The 20,525-nt window shown below is 35.3% G+C and overlaps 2 protein-coding genes across 5 annotated transcripts in view; one reads left to right on the top strand and one right to left on the bottom strand.

Annotated features, from left to right (window-relative positions):
• Positions 1-784: 784 nt before the first annotated feature.
• On the top strand, positions 785-7,010 carry mutyh (mutY DNA glycosylase). Its single transcript, XM_077716967.1, has 14 exons — positions 785-1,009; positions 1,435-1,550; positions 2,193-2,232; positions 2,315-2,388; positions 2,474-2,515; positions 2,577-2,648; positions 4,226-4,339; positions 4,408-4,505; positions 4,609-4,753; positions 5,796-6,081; positions 6,211-6,353; positions 6,437-6,586; positions 6,707-6,757; positions 6,873-7,010. Exons 1-14 carry the CDS (start codon positions 931-933, stop codon positions 7,008-7,010), a joined length of 1,548 nt encoding a protein of 515 aa, XP_077573093.1. The 5' UTR covers positions 785-930.
• A 2,642-nt stretch (positions 7,011-9,652) lies between these two features.
• The window catches only part of ube3a (ubiquitin protein ligase E3A), an 80,620-nt gene continuing 69,747 nt past the window's right edge, over positions 9,653-20,525 (bottom strand). The window contains exons 8-13 of one of the 4 annotated variants that reach the window (XM_077716159.1): positions 16,518-16,698; positions 12,633-12,775; positions 12,208-12,345; positions 11,142-11,265; positions 10,074-10,100; positions 9,653-10,002 (exon numbers count right to left, since the gene is read on the bottom strand). In XM_077716159.1, the coding sequence (XP_077572285.1) occupies positions 10,076-10,100; positions 11,142-11,265; positions 12,208-12,345; positions 12,633-12,775; positions 16,518-16,698 (611 nt within the window). In that variant the 3' untranslated portion in view covers positions 9,653-10,002; positions 10,074-10,075. Of the gene's footprint in view, positions 10,003-10,073; positions 10,101-10,149; positions 11,266-12,207; positions 12,346-12,632; positions 12,776-16,517; positions 16,699-20,525 lie in introns of those variants that run through there. The other 3 variants (XM_077716158.1, XM_077716161.1, XM_077716160.1) reach the window with 3 other exon arrangements.

Genomic DNA, 20,525 nt, shown 5'->3' with positions numbered 1-20,525 from the left:
AAAATTATGTTCCCTAATTGAAAAATCTAAACAAAACGTCATGTAGGATTTTTATTTTTATCAATGCGACAAAAAGGTGGTTTGAAAAACGACTTGGAAGTGACCGTTAGTTATCATCGCTACATTGAAAAAGACGGTGTGTTGTTGTTTGATTGTTTTTGTATTTTTGTTTTGTTTTTACAGAAAAAAGTTTTGAAAATTCCTAGTTTTTCAAAGAGTTTCCATCAACTGGACAGGGGGTGTTTCTTGAAGGAAAGCATTTGAAGGTTGGGAGACGCTGCCAGCAGAGGGCAGCAGAGTTGCTTCTTCCGGGTTTGTCAACGTATTCATTAATTTTTCCTGACATCTAATCGATTATAGTTATTGACTTGACACATTAAATTATGCATTATATTTAGTATTCAGAACTATAGTTATATGATATAGAACTCTTACGTGTTATCCAATCGTATAATATTATTATCTAGACCCAAATAAAATGCAAAATATTAAAGCAGCACAAAAACGGAAATTAGACAGAATAAAAGCATCTACAGAAAATTAAAGCCCACAATACATTGTAGAGCACTCGGCCGAAATTCATAAACACTTTTTATATTATTTATTTGGATGATTAATAGTATTTATATAGTGTACTCTACAAGAAAGCAGTATAAAAATATTGTCTGTAGTAGTATATACTTGAAAACCCTCTTATTATGAACAGCAGTATACTTAGGACCGGAACTGTTTAATGTCCTTACCGGATGTGACGTAAGTTTCTGGTAGCCTATTGGATGATCGACAATGCAGCATGTTTTTTAAAAGTAGCACGAGCGGTGCTAGCTAAACCAAGTATAGTCCCGTTTCAAAACAAGCGCTATAAAAATACAAATAGTCGCTTTAATAGCATTTTACCTCACGTTTTCATAAGATTCAAGTTGTCGAATAATGCGTAGGATTAAGAAAGAAGCTCTCGAACATGTGGAAGATGCGAAACCGAGGCGGAAGAGGACGCGTGATAAAATCGGTAAACATATTTTACATTTTAAAAATGCTTCCATTGTGATGAATAAATGCTTCATTTTCGTGTGAATAGTTTACTATGTCGTCAAGTCTCGAGATTACATAATTTTCGTGTGCATTGTTTAGCGTGTTGTTATATCCCATGATCACGTCATTTTCGTGTGTGTAGTTCAGGGGTCACCTATGCAGTGGGTTTTTCCAAATTCCCTCTAACAAACCTGAATCAAATAATCAGGCATCTTGCTAATGAGTAGATAGTTCTGAGTTTGAGGTAAACATGGAAAACAGATAGTATACGCATCTTCGAGGAACTCTGGTTATAGTTAGTGGGTTACACATTTTTCAACATGCAAGTTTGAAACAAGGTCGAAATGCAATTTTCTTTAATTCCACTTCCTACTGTGTCATCAAGTTCTTGTCTCTCCTCAGAAGAGCCGTCAGACGTCTATCATACCTTCCACGATTTTGCCGAAATAAGTCTCCTGCGAAGCCACCTTCTCAGATGGTACGACTTGGAAAAGAGAGAGCTGCCTTGGAGGACTCTGGTAAAAAAAACTGTATTATAATAACATAACATTAGTTTGTGAAGTTCCTAGATATATGCAACATGCTGTAGTTCCCTGAGTTATAACCTATTTGCTAATCAGTTGTCATTTTTCGTTCATGTTTTGTCCCAGAAAAGTACAATTTTTTGGTGAAAAATCCTACCACATTGGCCCGAATATAAGACAACCCTCCCTCTTTTTTCAAGACTCAATTTGGGGAAAAAAACGACTTTTTGAACACCAAATAAAAAAATTACACAGAAAATAATCACATCTGAGAAAAAAATTGTAGAGAAAATTATTTTGCCTCGTTCAAATCATGCATAAACTGTAACACGTCTTAATATCTGACCATTTAAATCTGTCAACTAAATTACAATCACATTTATAAATGAATTGCTTCTGGATTTTGAAATATAAATTAGTAACCAATCTGTTGTGATAAAACAACAAAATTGCAACAACTTCATTAACCATTAAAGTGTTCAACATCGGCTTTAAAGATATCTGGCTATAAAATTTTAGACCTCAAATATAAGATAATTGACACTTTTTGTCAGTTTTATTTCAAAGCAAAAAAACACCGTCTTATATTCGGGCCAACTTCAATTATCTGATGAGCTTCTATTATTCCTCCAATAGGCACTAACAGAGCCCGATGTCAACATAAGAACGTATGCCGGTACGCTAAATTACTTAAAAATTTTAATCATTTGCAGCCAAATTGCTAAAAAAAAATTCATGTTTGTCTGTCCTTTTTTTAGTTTGGGTGTCAGAGATCATGCTCCAACAGACGCAGGTTGCCACGGTGATAGACTACTACACAAAGTGGATGAAGGTACAGGTTTATAGTACAGTGTTTGCTAACATTGTTGATTTTTTATTTTTTTGCAGATTGTTAAACTGTGTTAATTTGTTTTCAGCGCTGGCCGACGGTGGCAGATCTCGCAAAAGCTACATTAGAGGTGACAAACCAAGCCTGGAATATTCATTTGACGGGATTCTGATGGTTGTTTTGACGAGTAGGAAGTCAATCAGATGTGGGCGGGCCTTGGCTATTATTCACGTGGGAAGCGTCTGCATGAAGGGGCTCAAAAGGTGAGCTTTGTTTTCACTTGTTATTTATTTTGTATGACATTAATGGCGTATCCTATTGCGAGAAAAAAAATTGAGCACAGCCAAGTTATTGTAGCAGAGCACTTGATTCATTTTTCATTCAAATGTTGTTTTTTTAAGAAAAAAACCTTACTATACTATGTTGTTTTTATGAAACAATTATTTACAAAAAATAGCCTTTCTATACTCTGTCGTTTTTACTAAACAAAGCCTTACTATACTAATTCATTTTTTGAGGAATAAAAGCCTTACTATACTATTTCGTTTTTTACGCAAAAAGGCCTTACTATCTTGTCGTTTTTTTTGAGAAATAATCGCCTTTCTATACTCTGTCGTTTTTACTGAACAAAGCCTTACTATACTAATTCATTTTTTGAGGAATAAAAGCCTTACTATACTATTTCGCTTTTTACGCAAAAAGGCCTTACTATACTCTGTCGTTTTTTGAGAAATAATCGCCTTTCTATACTATGTCGTTTTTACTAACCAAAGCCTTACTATACTATGTAGTTTTTATGACACAAATACTATACTGTCATTTTTAAGAAAAAAAGCCTTGCTATACTATTTCGTTTTTAAAGAAATAAACGCCTTACTATACCATGTCTTTTTTGAGGAAAAACACCTTACCATACTGTCGTTTTTTAAAGAAAAAAAGCATTACTATACTGTCGTTTTCTAGGAAAAAGGCCTTATTATACTGTCTTTTTTTACGACAAAAGCCATACTCTATACCAGTGGTTTTCAAAGTGGGCGGTACCGCCCCCCGGGGGGCGGTGTGAACTTTCAGGGGGGCGCTGACGAATAAACAGGCGAATGGGGGGCGTTGAAATAGTGAAGGGGGCGATGGAGCAATTACAGTAAAATGTGACGTTGGTGTTTGTAGAAAGACCGGAAAAATGGATTGTCTGTAATAAAAAGTCGACAAAAAACAAGCTTTATTGAAACAAGAAACGTTGTCTGCTCGAGCGCTCACGAGCAGCGCGCATATACCGTATATGACTAATTGTCGCGAGTTTATCGTCGATGCAGGCGACTGGGGAAACCACCACCATCCAGTCAGCCGCAGAGGAGCACACAATAGCGCGCCGGCAACGCTTAACCACAGACGTATGCGCACAGCGACCGGCTTAATGCATCAGCTATCAATTTTTATGATTCGAGGTGAACTGCGCATTGGTCTATTAAAAGAAACGAAATTAGCGAATAATATCTGAGGCGCCTGTCTTCTATTTATTTAAGCTTCGTTCGTTGGAAAGGGGTAAAGAGGGGGGCGTTGGCATTTTGGCCCGGCGGTGAAGGGGGCGGTGGCCAAAAAAGTTTGAAAATCACTGCTCTATATTGTCGTTTTTTTTTTTAAGGAAAAATGCCTTACTATACTATGTTTTTCAATTAGCGCTCCCATGTCTGGTCTACATTACCCGCAATATTCGAGGGATTACTGTACATAATCTGGAAAGTATTTGTGGATGTTCAGATTAAAGTAGTGCCTGATGTGGAAGTACCTGAAGAAATCCACAGACATGGTTTTGTTGTCTGACGACATTTTATTTGTGCAGGTGGTGTCGGAGCTCGGCGGACGGATGCCCGACACGGCGGACGAGCTGCTGAGGCAACTGCCGGGAGTGGGCCGCTACACCGCCGCCGCCATCGCTTCCATCGCGCTGGGCCAAGTAAGTCGTCACACGTACTCGTAGACGCCTTTAACCACGGGAATTGAGTCGGGTTCCTCGTCACCCAGGTTACCGGAGTGGTGGATGGCAACGTCATCCGCATTTTGTGCCGCATGAGGGCCATCGGGGCTGACTGCACCAGCCCGGCCGTCACTCAGGCACTTTGGTGAGTACTATCGTCACACTTTCAAGCCCGAAACTTTAACTTCATCAAAGTATTTTTTAGGCAAACGCCTTGAGAAAATAACTTTTTAAAAATGACTTGACAGGGCTTTAGCCAATACGTTGGTGGACCCTGAACGAGCGGGGGACTTCAACCAGGCCATGATGGAGCTGGGGGCCCGAGTTTGCACTCCAAAGGGACCCCTCTGCCACGAGTGTCCTGTACGCACACACTGCCATTCTTACCGCAAGGTACTGATACGGTATGTATGTATGTATGTATATAAGTATGTATGTATGTATGTACATGTATATGTATGTATATACATGTATATGTATGTATATACATGTATATGTATGTATATACATGTATATGTATGTATATACATGTATATGTATGTATATACATGTATATGTATGTATATACATACATATATGTGTATATACATACATACACACGTATATGTATGTATATACATGTATATACATACATATACGTGTGTATGTATGTATATACATGTATATACATACATATACATGTATACGTATATACATACATATACATGTATATGTATGTATATACATACATATACATGTATATATACACGTATATGTATGTATATACATGTATATACATATACATGTATACGTATATACATACATATACATGTATATGTATGTATATACATACATATACATGTATATATACACGTATATGTATGTATATACATGTATATGTATGTATATACATGTATATGTATGTATATACATGTATATGTATGTATATACATGTATATGTATGTATATACATGTATATGTATGTATATACATGTATATGTATGTATATACATGTATATGTATGTATATACATGTATATGTATGTATATACATGTATATGTATACACACGTATATGTATGTATATATACGTATATGTATGTAGAATATACACGTATATGTATGTATATACACGTATATGTATGTAGAATATACACGTATATGTATGTAGAATATACACGTATGTGTATGTAGTATATACATGTATATCTATGTATATACATGTATACACATGTATATGTATGTATATACGTATATGTATGTATATATATACGTATATGTATGTATATACACGTATATGTATGTAGTATCTACACGTATATGTATGTAACAAGATAGTATAGTAAGGCTGTAAATCTTTAAAAAAAATACATTGTATAGTTAGGCTTTATTTGTAGATATGAATGCATATATAGATATAGGTGAAAATATTGTTAAATATTGCACTTTTACGTGCAGGTTGACGCCAAACAAGAGCGGAACACCAAAAGATTGTTGGGGAAAAAGGACACAAAGACTCCTGTCCCTCCCGACATTGAAGTCTGTTGGACATCGTCCTCTACCGTCGATGCGACGTGTCCACTGTGTCCAACCGAACCTTGGCTTGAAGAATTGGGTGTTCAGAACTTTCCCAGAAAGCCCGCCAAAAAGCCTCCAAGAGTGGAGCGAACTTGGACTTGTGTACTGACGCGACACGGGGACGATGGCGAGAAAGAGTTCCTTCTCCTACAAAGACCAAATAAAGGTAAGAACTAACCTTGCAATGATATATTATGTTGACAGATTAGAAAAAAACATACAATTCTGTTGAATTTTGCATTTAAAAAGTACATTTTTAATCATCTGGATGTAAATGTCATGTTTTTTTTGACAGGTTTACTTGCCGGATTGTGGGAGTTTCCTGGTTTGGTGTTGGAGGACAAAGGCCAAAAGAAACAAAAGGTGGCGCTGTGTGACCAACTTAGCAAGCTCATAGGCGTGCAATTGATTGACAGCTCCTTTCAGTACGTGGGTGAAGTAAGTGATTGATATCGTTAACGTTGACGACGACGAATGTCTAATCATTCCTCTTGATTAGACATTTCTTCTTGTCTCGGTAGGTGCCGCACATTTTCTCCCACATCCATCAAACGTACCAAGTTTACACGCTTCGTGTGGAAGATGCGGACACGCCGTCACGGATGGAAAATGCGCGGTGGGTTAACAGAACGGCGCTACGTGAGGCTGCTGTATCGACGGGTGTCAAAAAGGTAAGTTACATGGTACATTTGGAGTTTAGACATTAACAATTTTGAAGTGTAATTCTATTATGGAGCATGAAACATACGTTTTAGAGCAAAAACATGTTTTTTTCTCTCTTTCTGGTGCAGATTCTGAAGCTTTGTGACTCTACTGGTCTGCAAAAGGAAACAACTTCTCCGGTAAGGCTTCTTCAACTGCCACTTGTTTGCAAGTACATTTCAGGTCCTTTTTTTTAAAGGAAAACATTGAAAAGAGACCAAAAATGCTATAATTTTTTCAACTTGTCTCTCTCAGGATGCTAAGCGGTTAAAGAAAAACAATGTGAAGATACGACTCAGAACAAAGACAACAGCTAAAAGGAAGAATTCCAGTGGAAACCATAAGCAACGTCAACTCACCTCCTTCTTCAAGAGCGCCAAGCAAGAATCCTGATCCAAATTCCAAATGAACACCTACCTGGAATGAAGTTTTTTTTAAATATGGACATTAAATGTGGAAAATTTTAAGTCTTTTAAACCTTACTATACTATGTCTTTTTTGCAACAAGAAAAGCCTTGCTATACTATGTCGTTTTTGGCGAATAAAAGCCTATGTCGTTTTTGGGTGAAAGAGCCTTACTATACTATGTCGTTTTTGGCAAAGAAAAGTTTTACTATAATATGTTGTTTTTTTACAATAAAAAGCCTTACTATACTATGTCGTTTTTTTGGAAAAAAAGCCTTACTATACTATGTCGTTTTTGGCGAAGAAAAAGCCTTACTATACTATGTCGTTTTTTATAGAAAAAAGCCTTACTATACTATGTCGTTTTTTAAGAAAAAAAGCCTTACTATACTATGTCGTTTTTTAAAAAAAAAAGCCTTACTATAGTATGTCGTTTTTTGAAGAGAAAAAGCCTTACTATACTATGTCGTTTTTTTGCGATAAAAAGCCTTACTATACTATGTCGTTTTTTACGATAAAAAGCCTTACTATACTATGTCGTTTTTTGGCGTTAAAAAGCCTTACTATACTATGTCGTTTTTTTGCGATAAAAAGCCATACTATACTATGTCGTTTTTTTGCGGAAAAAAGCCTTACTATACTATGTCGTTTTTTGTGATAAAAAGCCTTACTATACTATGTCGTTTTTTGCGATAAAAAGCCTTACTATACTATGTCGTTTTTTTGCGATAAAAAGCCTTACTATACTATGTCGTTTTTTACGATAAAAAGCCTTACTATACTATGTCGTTTTTTGGCGATAAAAAGCCTTACTATACTATGTCGTTTTTTGAAGAGAAAAAGCCTTACTATACTATGTCGTTTTTTGGCGATAAAAAGCCATACTATACTATGTCGTTTTTTTGCGGAAAAAAGCCTTACTATACTATGTCCTTTTTTGCGATAAAAAGCCTTATTATACTACGTCGTTTTTTTGCGAAAAAAAGCCTTACTATACTATGTCGTTTTTTGAAGAGAAAAAGCCTTACTATACTATGTCGTTTTTTTGCGATAAAAAGCCTTACTATACTATGTCGTTTTTTTGCGGAAAAAAGCCTTACTATACTATGTCGTTTTTTGCGATAAAAAGCCTCACTATACTATGTCGTTTTTTAAGAAAAAAAGCCTTACTATACTATGTCGTTTTTTTGCGGAAAAAAGCCTTACTATACGATGTCGATTTTTTGCGATAAAAAGCCTTACTATACTACGTCGTTTTTTTGCGGAAAAAAGCCTTACTATACTATGTCGTTTTTTTGCAATAAAAAGCCTTACTATACTATGTCGTTTTTTTGCGAAAAAAAGCCTTACTATACTATGTCGTTTTTTGCGATAAAAAGCCTTACTATACTATGTCGTTTTTTTGCGATAAAAAGCCTTACTATACTATGTCGTTTTTTTGCGATAAAAAGCCTTACTATACTATGTCGTTTTTTAAAGAAAAAAGCCTTACTAAACTATGTCGTTTTTTAAGAAAAAAGCCTTACTATACTATGTCGTTTTTTTGCGGAAAAAAGCCTTACTATACGATGTTGTTTTTTTGCGATAAAAAGCCTTAATATACTATGTCGTTTTTTTGCGAAAAAAGCCTTACTATACTATGTCATTTTTTAAAGAAAAAAGCCTTACTAAACTATGTCGTTTTTTTGCGAAAAAAGCCTTACTATACTATGTCGTTTTTTTGCGAAAAAAAGCCTTACTATACTATGTCGTTTTTTGCGATAAAAAGCCTTACTATACTATGTCGTTTTATGCGATAAAAAGCCTTACTATACTATGTCGTTTTTTGCGATAAAAAGCCTTACTATACTATGTCGTTTTTTTGCGATAAAAAGCCTTACTATACTATGTCGTTTTTTAAGAAAAAAATCCTTACTATACTATTTCGTTTTTTTAAGAAAAAAAGCCTTACTATACTATGTCGGTTTTTTTGCGGAAAAAAAACCTTACTATACGGTGTCGTTTTTTTGCGATAAAAAGCCTTACTATACTATGTCGTTTTTTTGCGAAAAAAGCCTTACTATACTATGTCGTTTTTTGCGATAAAAAGCCTTACTATACTATGTCTTTTTTTGCGATAAAAAGCCTTACTATACTATGTCGTTTTTTAAGAAAAAAATCCTTACTATACTATGTCGTTTTTTTAAGAAAAAAAGCCTCACTATACTATGTCGTTTTTTGCGATAAAAAGCCTTACTATACTATGTCGTTTTTTTTGCGGAAAAAAAGCCTTACTATACGGTGTCGTTTTTTTGCGATAAAAAGCCTTACTATACTATGTCGTTTTTTTGCGAAAAAAGCCTTACTATACTATGTCGTTTTTTTGCGATAAAAAGCCTTACTATACTATGTCGTTTTTTTGCGGAAAAAAGCCTTACTATACTATGTCGTTTTTTTTGCGGAAAAAAAGCCTTACTATACGGTGTCGTTTTTTTGCGATAAAAAGCCTTACTATACTATGTCGTTTTTTTGCGAAAAAAGCCTTACTATACTATGTCGTTTTTTTGCGATAAAAAGCCTTACTATACTATGTCGTTTTTTTGCGGAAAAAAGCCTTACTATACTATGCCGTTTTTTTGCGATAAAAAGCCTTACTATACTATGTCATTTTTTTGCGATAAAATGCCTTACTATACTATGTCATACTATACAAATAAGTTTAATATAACTTTATACTAAACTTAATTCTAATTTTGTTTGAAATTTTGATACCTTTCTTCTCCTGAGTTGGCTCTATTGGCCCCGCCTCCATTCTGCAAAAATCGCATTTAAAAAAAAAACACTTTACCTGAAATTTAGCTCCAGTTTGTGCTGGTTCTGATCCACACAAGCTACAACCTCCTGCTCCAATATGGCTTCCCCTTGGCTACCAACATGGCCGCCTTCCTCTTACACCATCTTCCTCATCGTCCTCTTCATCAACTTCTACCGCCTCAGCTACCTGGACAAAAAAAAAGCAGAATTAAGACTGAATCTTTCCAAAAGTGATTCGGATGCTATGTGCGTACATACCGCTAGAGGGCAGAGTTTGACCATGTCCTCGATGGGGGGAAAAAGAAAAAAATAAATACCCACTATAGTGTGGATGAATGGTTTCACTCGGATATTTATTATTTTTTGAAAGGAGAAAATGGCAATCATTCAAAAAGTGTTGTAAACAAACTGTACATTTATACACAAAAGTAGAAGAAAGTGTTTTTTGGGAGACGAAAAGCCACAAATTGAGACGAGGAATGCTAACGTTTTTTTTCTTAAAACAACACAGCAACACGATACGGTTGTTTCCACGCTTTGGTCCAATAGCAGATGTCGATTACAGACCGTTTTCAATAAAAAATTAAGGAAATGTTCACATTTTAGCCATTTTGTAACAAGATGTGGAATTGTGGAGGTTTTAAGAAGGCTTATGTCGTTATTTTCATGAAAAAAACGCCACAAGATGGAAGTAAAGGGACTTTTTTAAGTGTGAAAGAAGCTCCTCAATTCACTTGTAACAGTAGTTTGACATCAATGCATTAAATATCGGTATTTTAAAGCTAAATTAAGTGCGTTGGTAAGTAGCAAAGTAGTCATCGATGTCCGGGAATGATGTACAAGTGATTAAAATTAATCTTTGGTGTGTTAAGATGGCTTTTAAATAAAGTTTTATGGAATCCATTTTGAAAAATAGACATTTCCATTTCTTTGGTTTGTTGTATTTTGTCGTTTTAACCTCCATAAATGATATAAATATGTTTTTTTTTGTTTTTAAAGAGCTGCGTTTATATTTTAAATAGTTTTGATAGCATATTTTGGATTATTATATATTTTTTTGGACGGAATCAGGTTGAAAACGCATTACATCCGCCATATTGGATGTGGCAGAGATGCCTTTGAATTGATCAAAGCGACGCGTCTCATTGGCTGACGGCGATAGGATTGGACGGTGGAATTCTTCAAATTGTTTGAAAATGAAAGTGATTCAAAAATTAAAAAAAAAAAATTAAAATGGAGAAAAAATGATGAAAAAAAAAAATGGTCGATCGAGTGCCGTCACCCACAACGATGGTTTGATGTCGTAGTAAAAAAGGTTGTTTTTACGACTCGGTGTAGACGGATGAGACGTGGCCCAGGCCCCGCTCAAAGCCACTGGACTGAAAGAAGGCGCCATCTTCTGGACCGGAGGAGAACTGACAGCCTTGGAGTTCTGGACTCAAGTTGAAGCCTGAAAGAAAAAAATCATCGTATTTCAAAGGTTTCATTTTTTTGTATAATTATGGGCAAAACTGTATTTTATTTATTATATAATAATACAAAAAATAGAAATTAGATTTTTGTGAAAAATATTAAGTCAAAGCACATGATTTACAAGAAGAATTATGTTATATTTAATATTATTATATCTAATATGTAATACTATATCTAAATTAGATTTTTAAGAAAAATATTTAAATATGATTTTAGGGAAAAAGAAAGTCAAACCACAGGAAAATTAAAAAAAATCTGTTTAAATGTGATTTTAGAGAAAAATAGATGAAGTCAAAGCACATGATAATTTTAAAAAATCTATTTAAATGTGATTTTTTTGTGTGAAAAAGATATGGTCAAAGGACAGGATACTTTTAAAAAATCTTTAAAAACTTGATTTTTGGGAAAAAAATGATAAAGTTAAAGCAAATGATAATAAAAAAGTTTTGGTTTAAAGAAAGTCAAAGAACAAAATAATTAAAAAACTATTTTTGAAACGTGATTTTAGGGAAATAAAGATAAAGTCAAGGCACATGAAAATTAAAAAAAATCTATTTAAATTTCATTTTGGTGAAAAAAGTCAAGTCAAAGCACAGGATAATTTTAGAAAATATTTTTAAATGTGATTTTTGGGGAAAAATGATAAAGTTCAAGCACATGATAATCTAAAAAATCTATTTAAATCTCATTTTAGTGAAAAAGATCAAGTCAAAGCACAAGAGAATTCTTTTAAAATGTGCTTTTTGGGGAAAAATTATATAGTTAAAGCACATCATAATTAAAAAAAATCTATTTAAACTTGATTTTATGGAAAAAAAATATCAAATCAAATCACATTTTCCAAGAGTTCAATAAAAAATGAGATGAAGTCAATACACATGATTGACTTCATCCAATTGGACACCTGAAAAAAACGTACCTGCGGGAGCCATGTGGAAGCCATTGTGCTGCTGTTGCGGGGCGTAGACATGAGACTCCGCCCCCCCGCCACTCAACGTGGGCTCCATCCGATACGAGTCGGCCAAGTGGAAGCAACTCTGGAAGCTTCCTTGGAATTCTGTTGGCACCAATCACATTTTCTTTGGGTAAAACCACCCCCCAAAAAAGGCCACACGCTATTGTTAGTCTTAAAACTCTATTGTTACATTTTTTTTACATTTTTTTTATTGCACTTGAACCACAAGAGGCACAATAAACGTTTTTGGAAAACGTCCAAATAGCGACAGGACCGCAAAATGGCTCTCATTTGCTTTTAGGCATTTTGCCAAAATCGGCTTATAGTGCGTAAAATACGTCCGAGTAAACTCTCACCTCTGAAACTCTCCCCTCGGACTGAAATCTTACCGTTATTGTGTTGGTGGTGTTGATAGTGAGTGAATTGCTTGTGCTGAGGTTGAACATGATGCTTTTCTAAGACAGGGGGCGCCAGAGAAGGAGGCGGGCTTACACTGGTCTTCATCCCCGGAGAGAGAAGTGGCCCCGGCACCCTAAAAAAACAGAAATTAAGTCAATTTAATCGAGTTATCTTGTTAAGAGTTTAAAAAAAAAATCTGCATGAATCAAATTAAAATTTAAAAAAATAACGGGATTTAGGTAAACTGTTTTTTACTCGCATATAAGCCGCATTTGTAACAAAAATAAATAAAAATGATGACAAAACTAAGGGGACGGCTTATATGCGGCTTATAAGACTTGCTATACTCTTTTAAACCAGTAGGTGTAGGCAAAGTAACATTAATTATTTGTTGGTTATTTTCTGTTTTGCAGTAAAAAAACAAGCATTACTGGGTGAATTGATTTCTTATTATATTGACCCTAATAATGTGTTTTTGATTCATAAAGTATCTCAAAAATACTACATGTGATAGTTTTTCTTAAGATTTTACCGTCAAATTAACACATTTGTACTCCTTATTAACCAAAATTAATATGGAGGTAAAAATTGGGTATCAAGGGGAGGCTTATACACGAGAAATTGTAAAATTCAATGTTTTTAAGGCAATTTTAAGGGTGCTTTTTATGCGCTTATATTAATTATCTGGTGATGTAGTACTTTTTTCTAAATATCACATCAAGAAAAAGACAAAATAAATAAAATTGGCTATTTTTTGTGTAAAAAATCATTTAAAAAATGTCAATTCAAATAAAATTGGCTATTTTTTGCGTAAAAAATCATTAAAAAAATGTAAATTCAAATAAAATTGGCATTTTTTGCGTAAAAAGTGTCAATTCTACATGAACAAAATCCAATTTTATGCAAACTAAACAAAAAAAAAATTCCCCCAAAAAACCCTCAAAATAATGCAAAATGTCCAAATATCTATCAGCGAGACATTTTTCCCTAAAACAACTTTTATTCTGAAGGTTTTTAAAAAGGAAGAAAAGAAGAGAAAATGGCGCCTGACTATAAATGTGTCCGACCGATTCCAAGGCAAGTGACTCACACTTGGACGTCTGACTGACTGACTAATGAGGAAAAAGCCCAAAACTGTCAGGCGCTTGATTTATTTGATGTCCAATAAAATCTTGGGGGGTCATTTGGCCCTCACATATGCGAGTCCCCCCCAGAGGAGCCCCCTTTTTACGGCCCTTCTTTCCAATGCTTCGTAAACTTTGCTTGTGAAATTCGGTGGACTCCACCTAGAGGTCATTTAGGGGTAATGCAATCGACATCAATGCTATTTAATGCAGGTGGGCGGAGCCAAAAGCTGCCAAATGCGAAAAAAACATCTATTCTTGAATTAATTAAATACAATGATCTAATTTTCTGAAGTTTTATTCTTACTAGGGTCGCAGGGGGTGCTGGAGCCTATCTCAGCTGACTTTGGGCAAGAGGTGGGGGGGTTTGGGACACAAAAAAAATGGTGGGCAGCCAATCACAGAGCAGAAGGAGACAAACAACCATTGACATACACATTCATTCCTATGAGGAATTTAGCATAAATTAGCTTAGCATTCATATTTTTGGAATGTTGTAGAAAAGTAGCTTAATACAAAACCATCAAGTCATTTTTTTTAAGCGTTCTTAGCCAAAATTTGGCTTCGCCGGGCCCCTCCCCCGTCCCCGAGGAAAAGCAACAAAAACAACAACAACAAAAAACCCATGAAAAATGTTTGCGGATTGGCAGAAAACGGACGTAAAGTTTCACAGTGAGATCTCTTCATGTCGTGTAGTTTGCAACTCTAATTGAATTATCCGCTGTCAATCACGGCGGCGCTATCAAAACGCCTCCCGACAATATTTACACGGGGGCTCTAAAATCAATACGCGCCAGTCAACGACAACATTGAGAATATTAGCGGCGGAAAAGCTACGTTAAAGTGAAAGGCTCGTTTCAGCTGTCAAAACGGCCAATGGTTCTCATTGGTGGGGAAAAAAAACAAGATGTCTACCGTTGATTTTGGTTAAAACCTTGTTCGGTGTCCCAGACGGGCAAGTGTTTATCTTGAGATACAAGTAAAATTTTGAGCTAATATTTATCTTGAGATACGAGTAAAATTTTGAGCAAATCTTTATCTTGAGATACGAGTAAAACTTTGAGCTAATATTTGTCTTGAGATACGGGTAAAATTTTGGGAAAATCTTTATCCTGAGATACGAGTAAAATTTTGGGCGAATATTTGTATTGAGATAAGAGTAAAATTTTGGGCAAATATTTGTCGTGAGATACGAGTAAAATTTTGGGAAAATCTTTATCTTGAGATACGAGTAAAATTTTGAGCTAATATTTATCTTGTGATACCAGTACAATTTTGGGCACATATTTATCTTGAGATACGAGTAAAATTTTGGGCAAATATTTGTCTTGAGATACGAGTGCAATTTTGAGCAAATGTTTATCTTGAGATACGAGTAAAATTTTGGGCAAATCTTTATCTTGAGATACAAGTAAAATTTTGGGCAAGTCTTTATCTTGAGATACGAGTAAAATTTTGGGCAAATATTTATCTTGAGATATGAGTAAAATTTTGAAAACAAATAAAACTTTTTTCCAATCCAAAATCCTGTTTTTGGTGTTTTTTTCAGATGTTTGGAACAAATTAATTTGTTTTTAGTTCATTTCTATGGGAAACATTGATTTGAGTTTCGAGAAAATTGACATACGAGCTCAGTCCCGGAACAAATCAAGCTCCTATCTCAAGGTACCACTGTATTAGTGTAAAATATGGGGGGTCCGAATGTAAAATGTGGACTATTAGGATTGACCGCCGCCCACTTTCTGCGAGTGTGTCATGTGTCACGGCGGGGTCGCCGCGAACAACGGCGCTCGGTCCCCCCCAAGGGGCGGGGCTTACAGGAAGCACGGCCAAATGGGCGTTTTTTTTTGTGTAAGCAGGTTCATCCTCGGAACCAAGATGGCCCCGAGAGGATCGTGACAAATTGCTGCAAAACAAACTTGGCGCCCTCATAATATTATCAGTGTGATTCATAGATTTGTTCAGATTTCTCAAGTTGTCGGTGCAAAAACACCACCAAAGACGCTTTTTTGGAGCTGGAAAAAAGGGAAAAGAACCTCCCGGATAACAATAACTTTGCTGTTAAAAACTTGTGAAATGATGATAATGTATTTTTTTGACATATTAGCATTTATGCTAAAGTTAGCATACAAAAAGGAGTCCTGAAAGTGAGTTAAATGACTCAATATTCAAATAATATAATTAGATAAAGAATATTTATATTTATGTGAGTTGTTTAATTGAAATGTGACACTTTTATGAGAAAAATATTTAAAAATGAATAAACACTAACCTCCGAAAATTTCACCAAAGCTTTTTTTTTAATCCTAAAATTGCTAAAATTTTGGGCTTTAATTTGATCAATGTCCAACTAGGAAATGTTTTAATATGCATATTATTTAATAACTTTATTCACAACCAAACTATTCTATTGGAACGCTACCACCAAAAAAAATACCAATTTTATCTCATTATTCAATTTTAATCATATTTTTTCTGCAATTTTGTCACATTTATCTTATTTTAAACTTGTCAAATGATAAAAAAAAATTATCACAATATCATATTAAGCCTAGAAAATGAAAAATTAACATTTTATTATGTTAAATGGGCGCCCAAATTCAATTTATCATGATTTATTACATTATAACAATGTAAAATGTTAAGTTTATCCACTCAAATGTGAAATAACTTAATTATTTTTATTCCTAAAAGAAATTATTTTGATTTTACTCCTTTCAGGTCCTTTTGAAATCCATAATTTGTACTCACCCGCCATCGCGGTTGCCCTCCATGGCGGCCATTGGCGACAGATGACGTGGGCTGCTAAGCTCCGCCTCCAGGCAGTGTTGTCGGGCGGGCATGTCGGCGACGCTAACGGCGCCCCCTGTGGGCGAGAGCAGCTCGCCCGGGCCTCCGTGGTGATGAGGGGTGCCGGAGCCGGCGTACATGCCTTGAAAAGAGAAATTCAGTTAGCTGATTGGTAGCCATTGGCGGCCATTGAAGGTTAAACGGGCTAAAAAAGTCAAAATAAATACTTTTGTCCACAATTTCTGAACTAAAATATGCCACGACCCCAAAACTCATTTAAAAACAGTCAAAAATCAACAATTTTTTAAACAATATATTTTTTTTTAGACTAAAATGAACAATTTCTGGGCCAAAACGTTCCCTTCACTTCACTATTTCTAACCAAAAAGTCAAAAAAAAATTATGAACAATATTTTTTAGACTAAAATGAACAATTTCCAGCCAAAACGTTCTCCTCACTCTACTATTTCTAACCAAAAAAGTCATTTTTTAAACAATATTTTTTTTAGACTAAAATGAACAATTTCCAGCCAAAACGTTTCCCTCACTTCACTATTTCTAACCAAAAAAGTCCAAAAAATTTAAACAATATTTTTTAGACTAAAATGAACAATTTCCAACCAAAATTTCCGCTTACCTCACAATTTCTAACAATAAAAAGTCCAATTTTTTTAAACAATATTTTTTTAGACTTAAAATGAACAATTTCCAGCCAAAACGTTTTACCTACTTCACAATTTCGAACAAAAAAACTCAAACAAAAAAAGTCAAATTTTTTTAAACAAAATTCTTTAGACTAGAATGAACAATTTCCAGCCAAAACGTTCCACTCATTTCACAATTTCTAACCAAAAAGTCATTTTTTTAGGCATCCAATCCAATAAAAAAAAATCAAAAACTAGCATCGTCCTAATTCAAATAAATTGGTCCTCTACTTCTTATAAAAATCATTTAAATTTCTTGTCAGAGAGACGATTTTCCGCCACGTGATTGGACACCCATGGCAGCAAAGGAGTGGATAGCCAAGACATTTTGTTTTGACAACCTCCGTCCAATCAGGCAAAGTCCACATTTCAAGGTAGGCTTTTGGTGCGGTCACGGAGGCCGCGTTTTTCAGCTGTTTATCGTTAATGCCGCGTAATCAACTAAAAAGTTACATGTGCTCTAACGGCTGAACATTGGAGAAGAACAGGAAGCGCCTTGTTTTTGTTCAATGAACAACGCACATCTGCATCATTTTTACATTGTTTACCAATCTTGATCAAAACAAATGCGCAAAAAAAAAATCGTACAGTTCAATTTCTTTGTAACTGGGTAAATGAAGCTGATTGGACTAAAACATTTCTAAAAAATACATGGTAAAAGTGTTTAAAAAAAATCTAAAATATAATATATCTCAATATCCAACCCCAAAATTCTTGTATCGATTCAAAAAATGTACACATTTGCTTTTGGTGGGAATAAACAATAACTTCCACAAGCGTCCACTAGTTGGCAGCAATCTGGTGTTGTGCCCTGACATGTACTAACATAGTTTGAACACATGGGGCGCTGTTTCTCAGTCCAACTACCATTTGGAATTTTACTGTGTACTTTCCTATATACCTTATAAAGCGTAATTTATGGTTGTGTGTGTGTATGTTAAGATTCTCTCGCTACGTTTGTCCAAACCGTGCAACGTAGAGAGTTGAAATTTTTTATGGCCGTCTGAAACGGCTATCGGATCCTAATGTAATTGGATTTTTTCACCTGGTGTTTAAACTCAATCTTTTATTGGTTAAAAACCCATTTTTCAAGAGTCAAAACGTCTTCTACCACACTCAAATAAGATATTTGTGTCTTTTCTTGTCTTCTACTAGACTCAAATAATATATTTTTGTCTTTTTATGTCTTCTACTACACTCAAATAAGGTACTTTTGTCTTTTTTATACCTAACAAATGCCTTTTATTTTAATAACATCTTTGTCTAGTACTTTACATCTTTTAGGAATGTATTTCCCATATTTAAAATCGGCAAAAAACTTATAAATTGGACGTCTAGCGCCACCAATGGCAGCGAAAATGCCGTGGAGGACCAAATTGCCTGATTTTTGATTCCTATTTTGGCTGTACAACAGCGTCCGCACTTGTCAAAAGTTGCACCGAGTTCCAGCAACAATAAGAAGGAACAGCGGGATTTTTGGAAGACATACAGGCCCAAAACAAGGACAGATGTGTCCAAAAAAAAGGGAGGAAGGGGGGCGTTTTGGGGCCTTTTAATATCTTCAAAACGCATTCGTCTTCGTCCTAATCCAAAGCGGTGTTGACGCCCGTTGACGGAAAAATGGACGGCCGCTTGACGGCGAATAAACGATTTTTTTGGACGGCTTTTTTGATGCGGTCGAATGATGGAATCGGAAAAGAGGGCGGCGGCTTGTCACTACCAATTAAGACAAAAGGGGAAGTAGAAAGAATCTTGAATGAGTTTTGCAAGCGTTTTGTGTCATTTCGCCGGGAAGAAGCCAAAATATTGCGGTTAATTTTCGGCGTTGTTGTTAGCCAAAAATGTGGTTTGATAGAGTAACAAGTACTATTTTTTGTTGGGGAAAAAATACTAAAAGGCAGGTGATAAACTTAAGTTGTGCCGGGTGGATTTAATGTGGTTGGGATGGAGTTTTTGAGAGATGGGGTTACAAATTTGGGTTTTAAAAGCGAGATTAGCTGTTGCGGATTCCAAACATGGTGGTTTAGGTTCGCCAAATATATGTTTGGAACGTTTACAGTGTGGGAATAATAATACAAAGATGAAATGGGGGCAAAGAATTATGATTGGAGATGATTTTACTGGCCAATAGAGGGTGGTGTTTAGCTTTGGGAGTTAAAGAATAGTATAGAGAGGGCTTTTAAAAGTTTGAATACAGTAATCCCTCAAATAGCGCAGCTTCGGCTATCACGGTTTTACTACATTGCAAATCTTTTTCTAGGGGAAAATATATATTTTTGAAGTAAATGTTTTTTTTGTAAATTCATAAAAATGTGAAAATTGCAAGCGGAAGGCACTCTCCTCTTTGTTTTTAATTTTAAAAAAATTTAAATTCATAAAAATGTGAAAATTGCAAATAGAAGCCACTCCCCCCCTTTTGTTTTTAATTTAAAAAAATGTAAATTCATAAAAATTTGAAAATTGCAAACGGAAGCCACTCCCCCCTTGTTTTTAATTAAAAAAAATGTAAATTCATAAAAATGTAAAAATTGTAAGCGGAAGTCACCCCCCCCCCTTTGTTTTTAATTTAAAAAAAATGTAAATTCATAAAAATGTGAAAATTGGAAACGGAAGCCACTCCCCCCTTTAAGGGAACTACACAGTCACCTCTAGAGCCAGTTGGAATTTTTAGTTCCAAAATCTTGACACCCCCCCCCTTTGTTTTTATTTTTAAAAAAAAGGAAATTCATAAAGATGTGAAAATTGCTAGCGGAAGCCACTCCCCTCTTTGTTTTTAATTTTAAAAAAAATGTAAATTCATAAAAATGTAAAAATTGTAAGCGGAAGCCGCTCCCCCTTTGTTTTTAACTAAAAAAATGTAAATTCATAAAAAATTTAAAATTGCAAACGGAAGCCACTCCCCCTTTGAGGGAACTACACAGTCACCTCTAGAGCCAGTTGGAATTTTTAGTTCCAAAATCTTGACACTACGGCGCCACCCGTCAGTCAAACTCCGCCTCCCCCCCCTCCCACATTCCGCCTGTCCTATCGAATTCCACATCACTTGATCTTGACTTATCGAAGTATTTCCAGCACCCCCGAGGCACGCAACGTCCTTCTTCCACATATGTCGCGCTGACAAGCTCGCTGACGAGTCCGCCAGGTGTTCGCGGACGTTTCTGGCAGCCACCGACGACGCCTGAAACGCGGCCAACCATTCGCGGTCGGACGGCTAAACGCAAAAAAAAAAAATGACCAAAAAAAATCAATTTTTGAAAGATGACTG

This window comes from Stigmatopora nigra, chromosome 5 (assembly GCF_051989575.1).
Source record: "Stigmatopora nigra isolate UIUO_SnigA chromosome 5, RoL_Snig_1.1, whole genome shotgun sequence".
Taxonomy (NCBI): domain Eukaryota; kingdom Metazoa; phylum Chordata; class Actinopteri; order Syngnathiformes; family Syngnathidae; genus Stigmatopora; species Stigmatopora nigra.
Note: the sequence above shows the minus strand (reverse complement) of the source record. Positions and strands in the feature narration are given on the sequence as shown.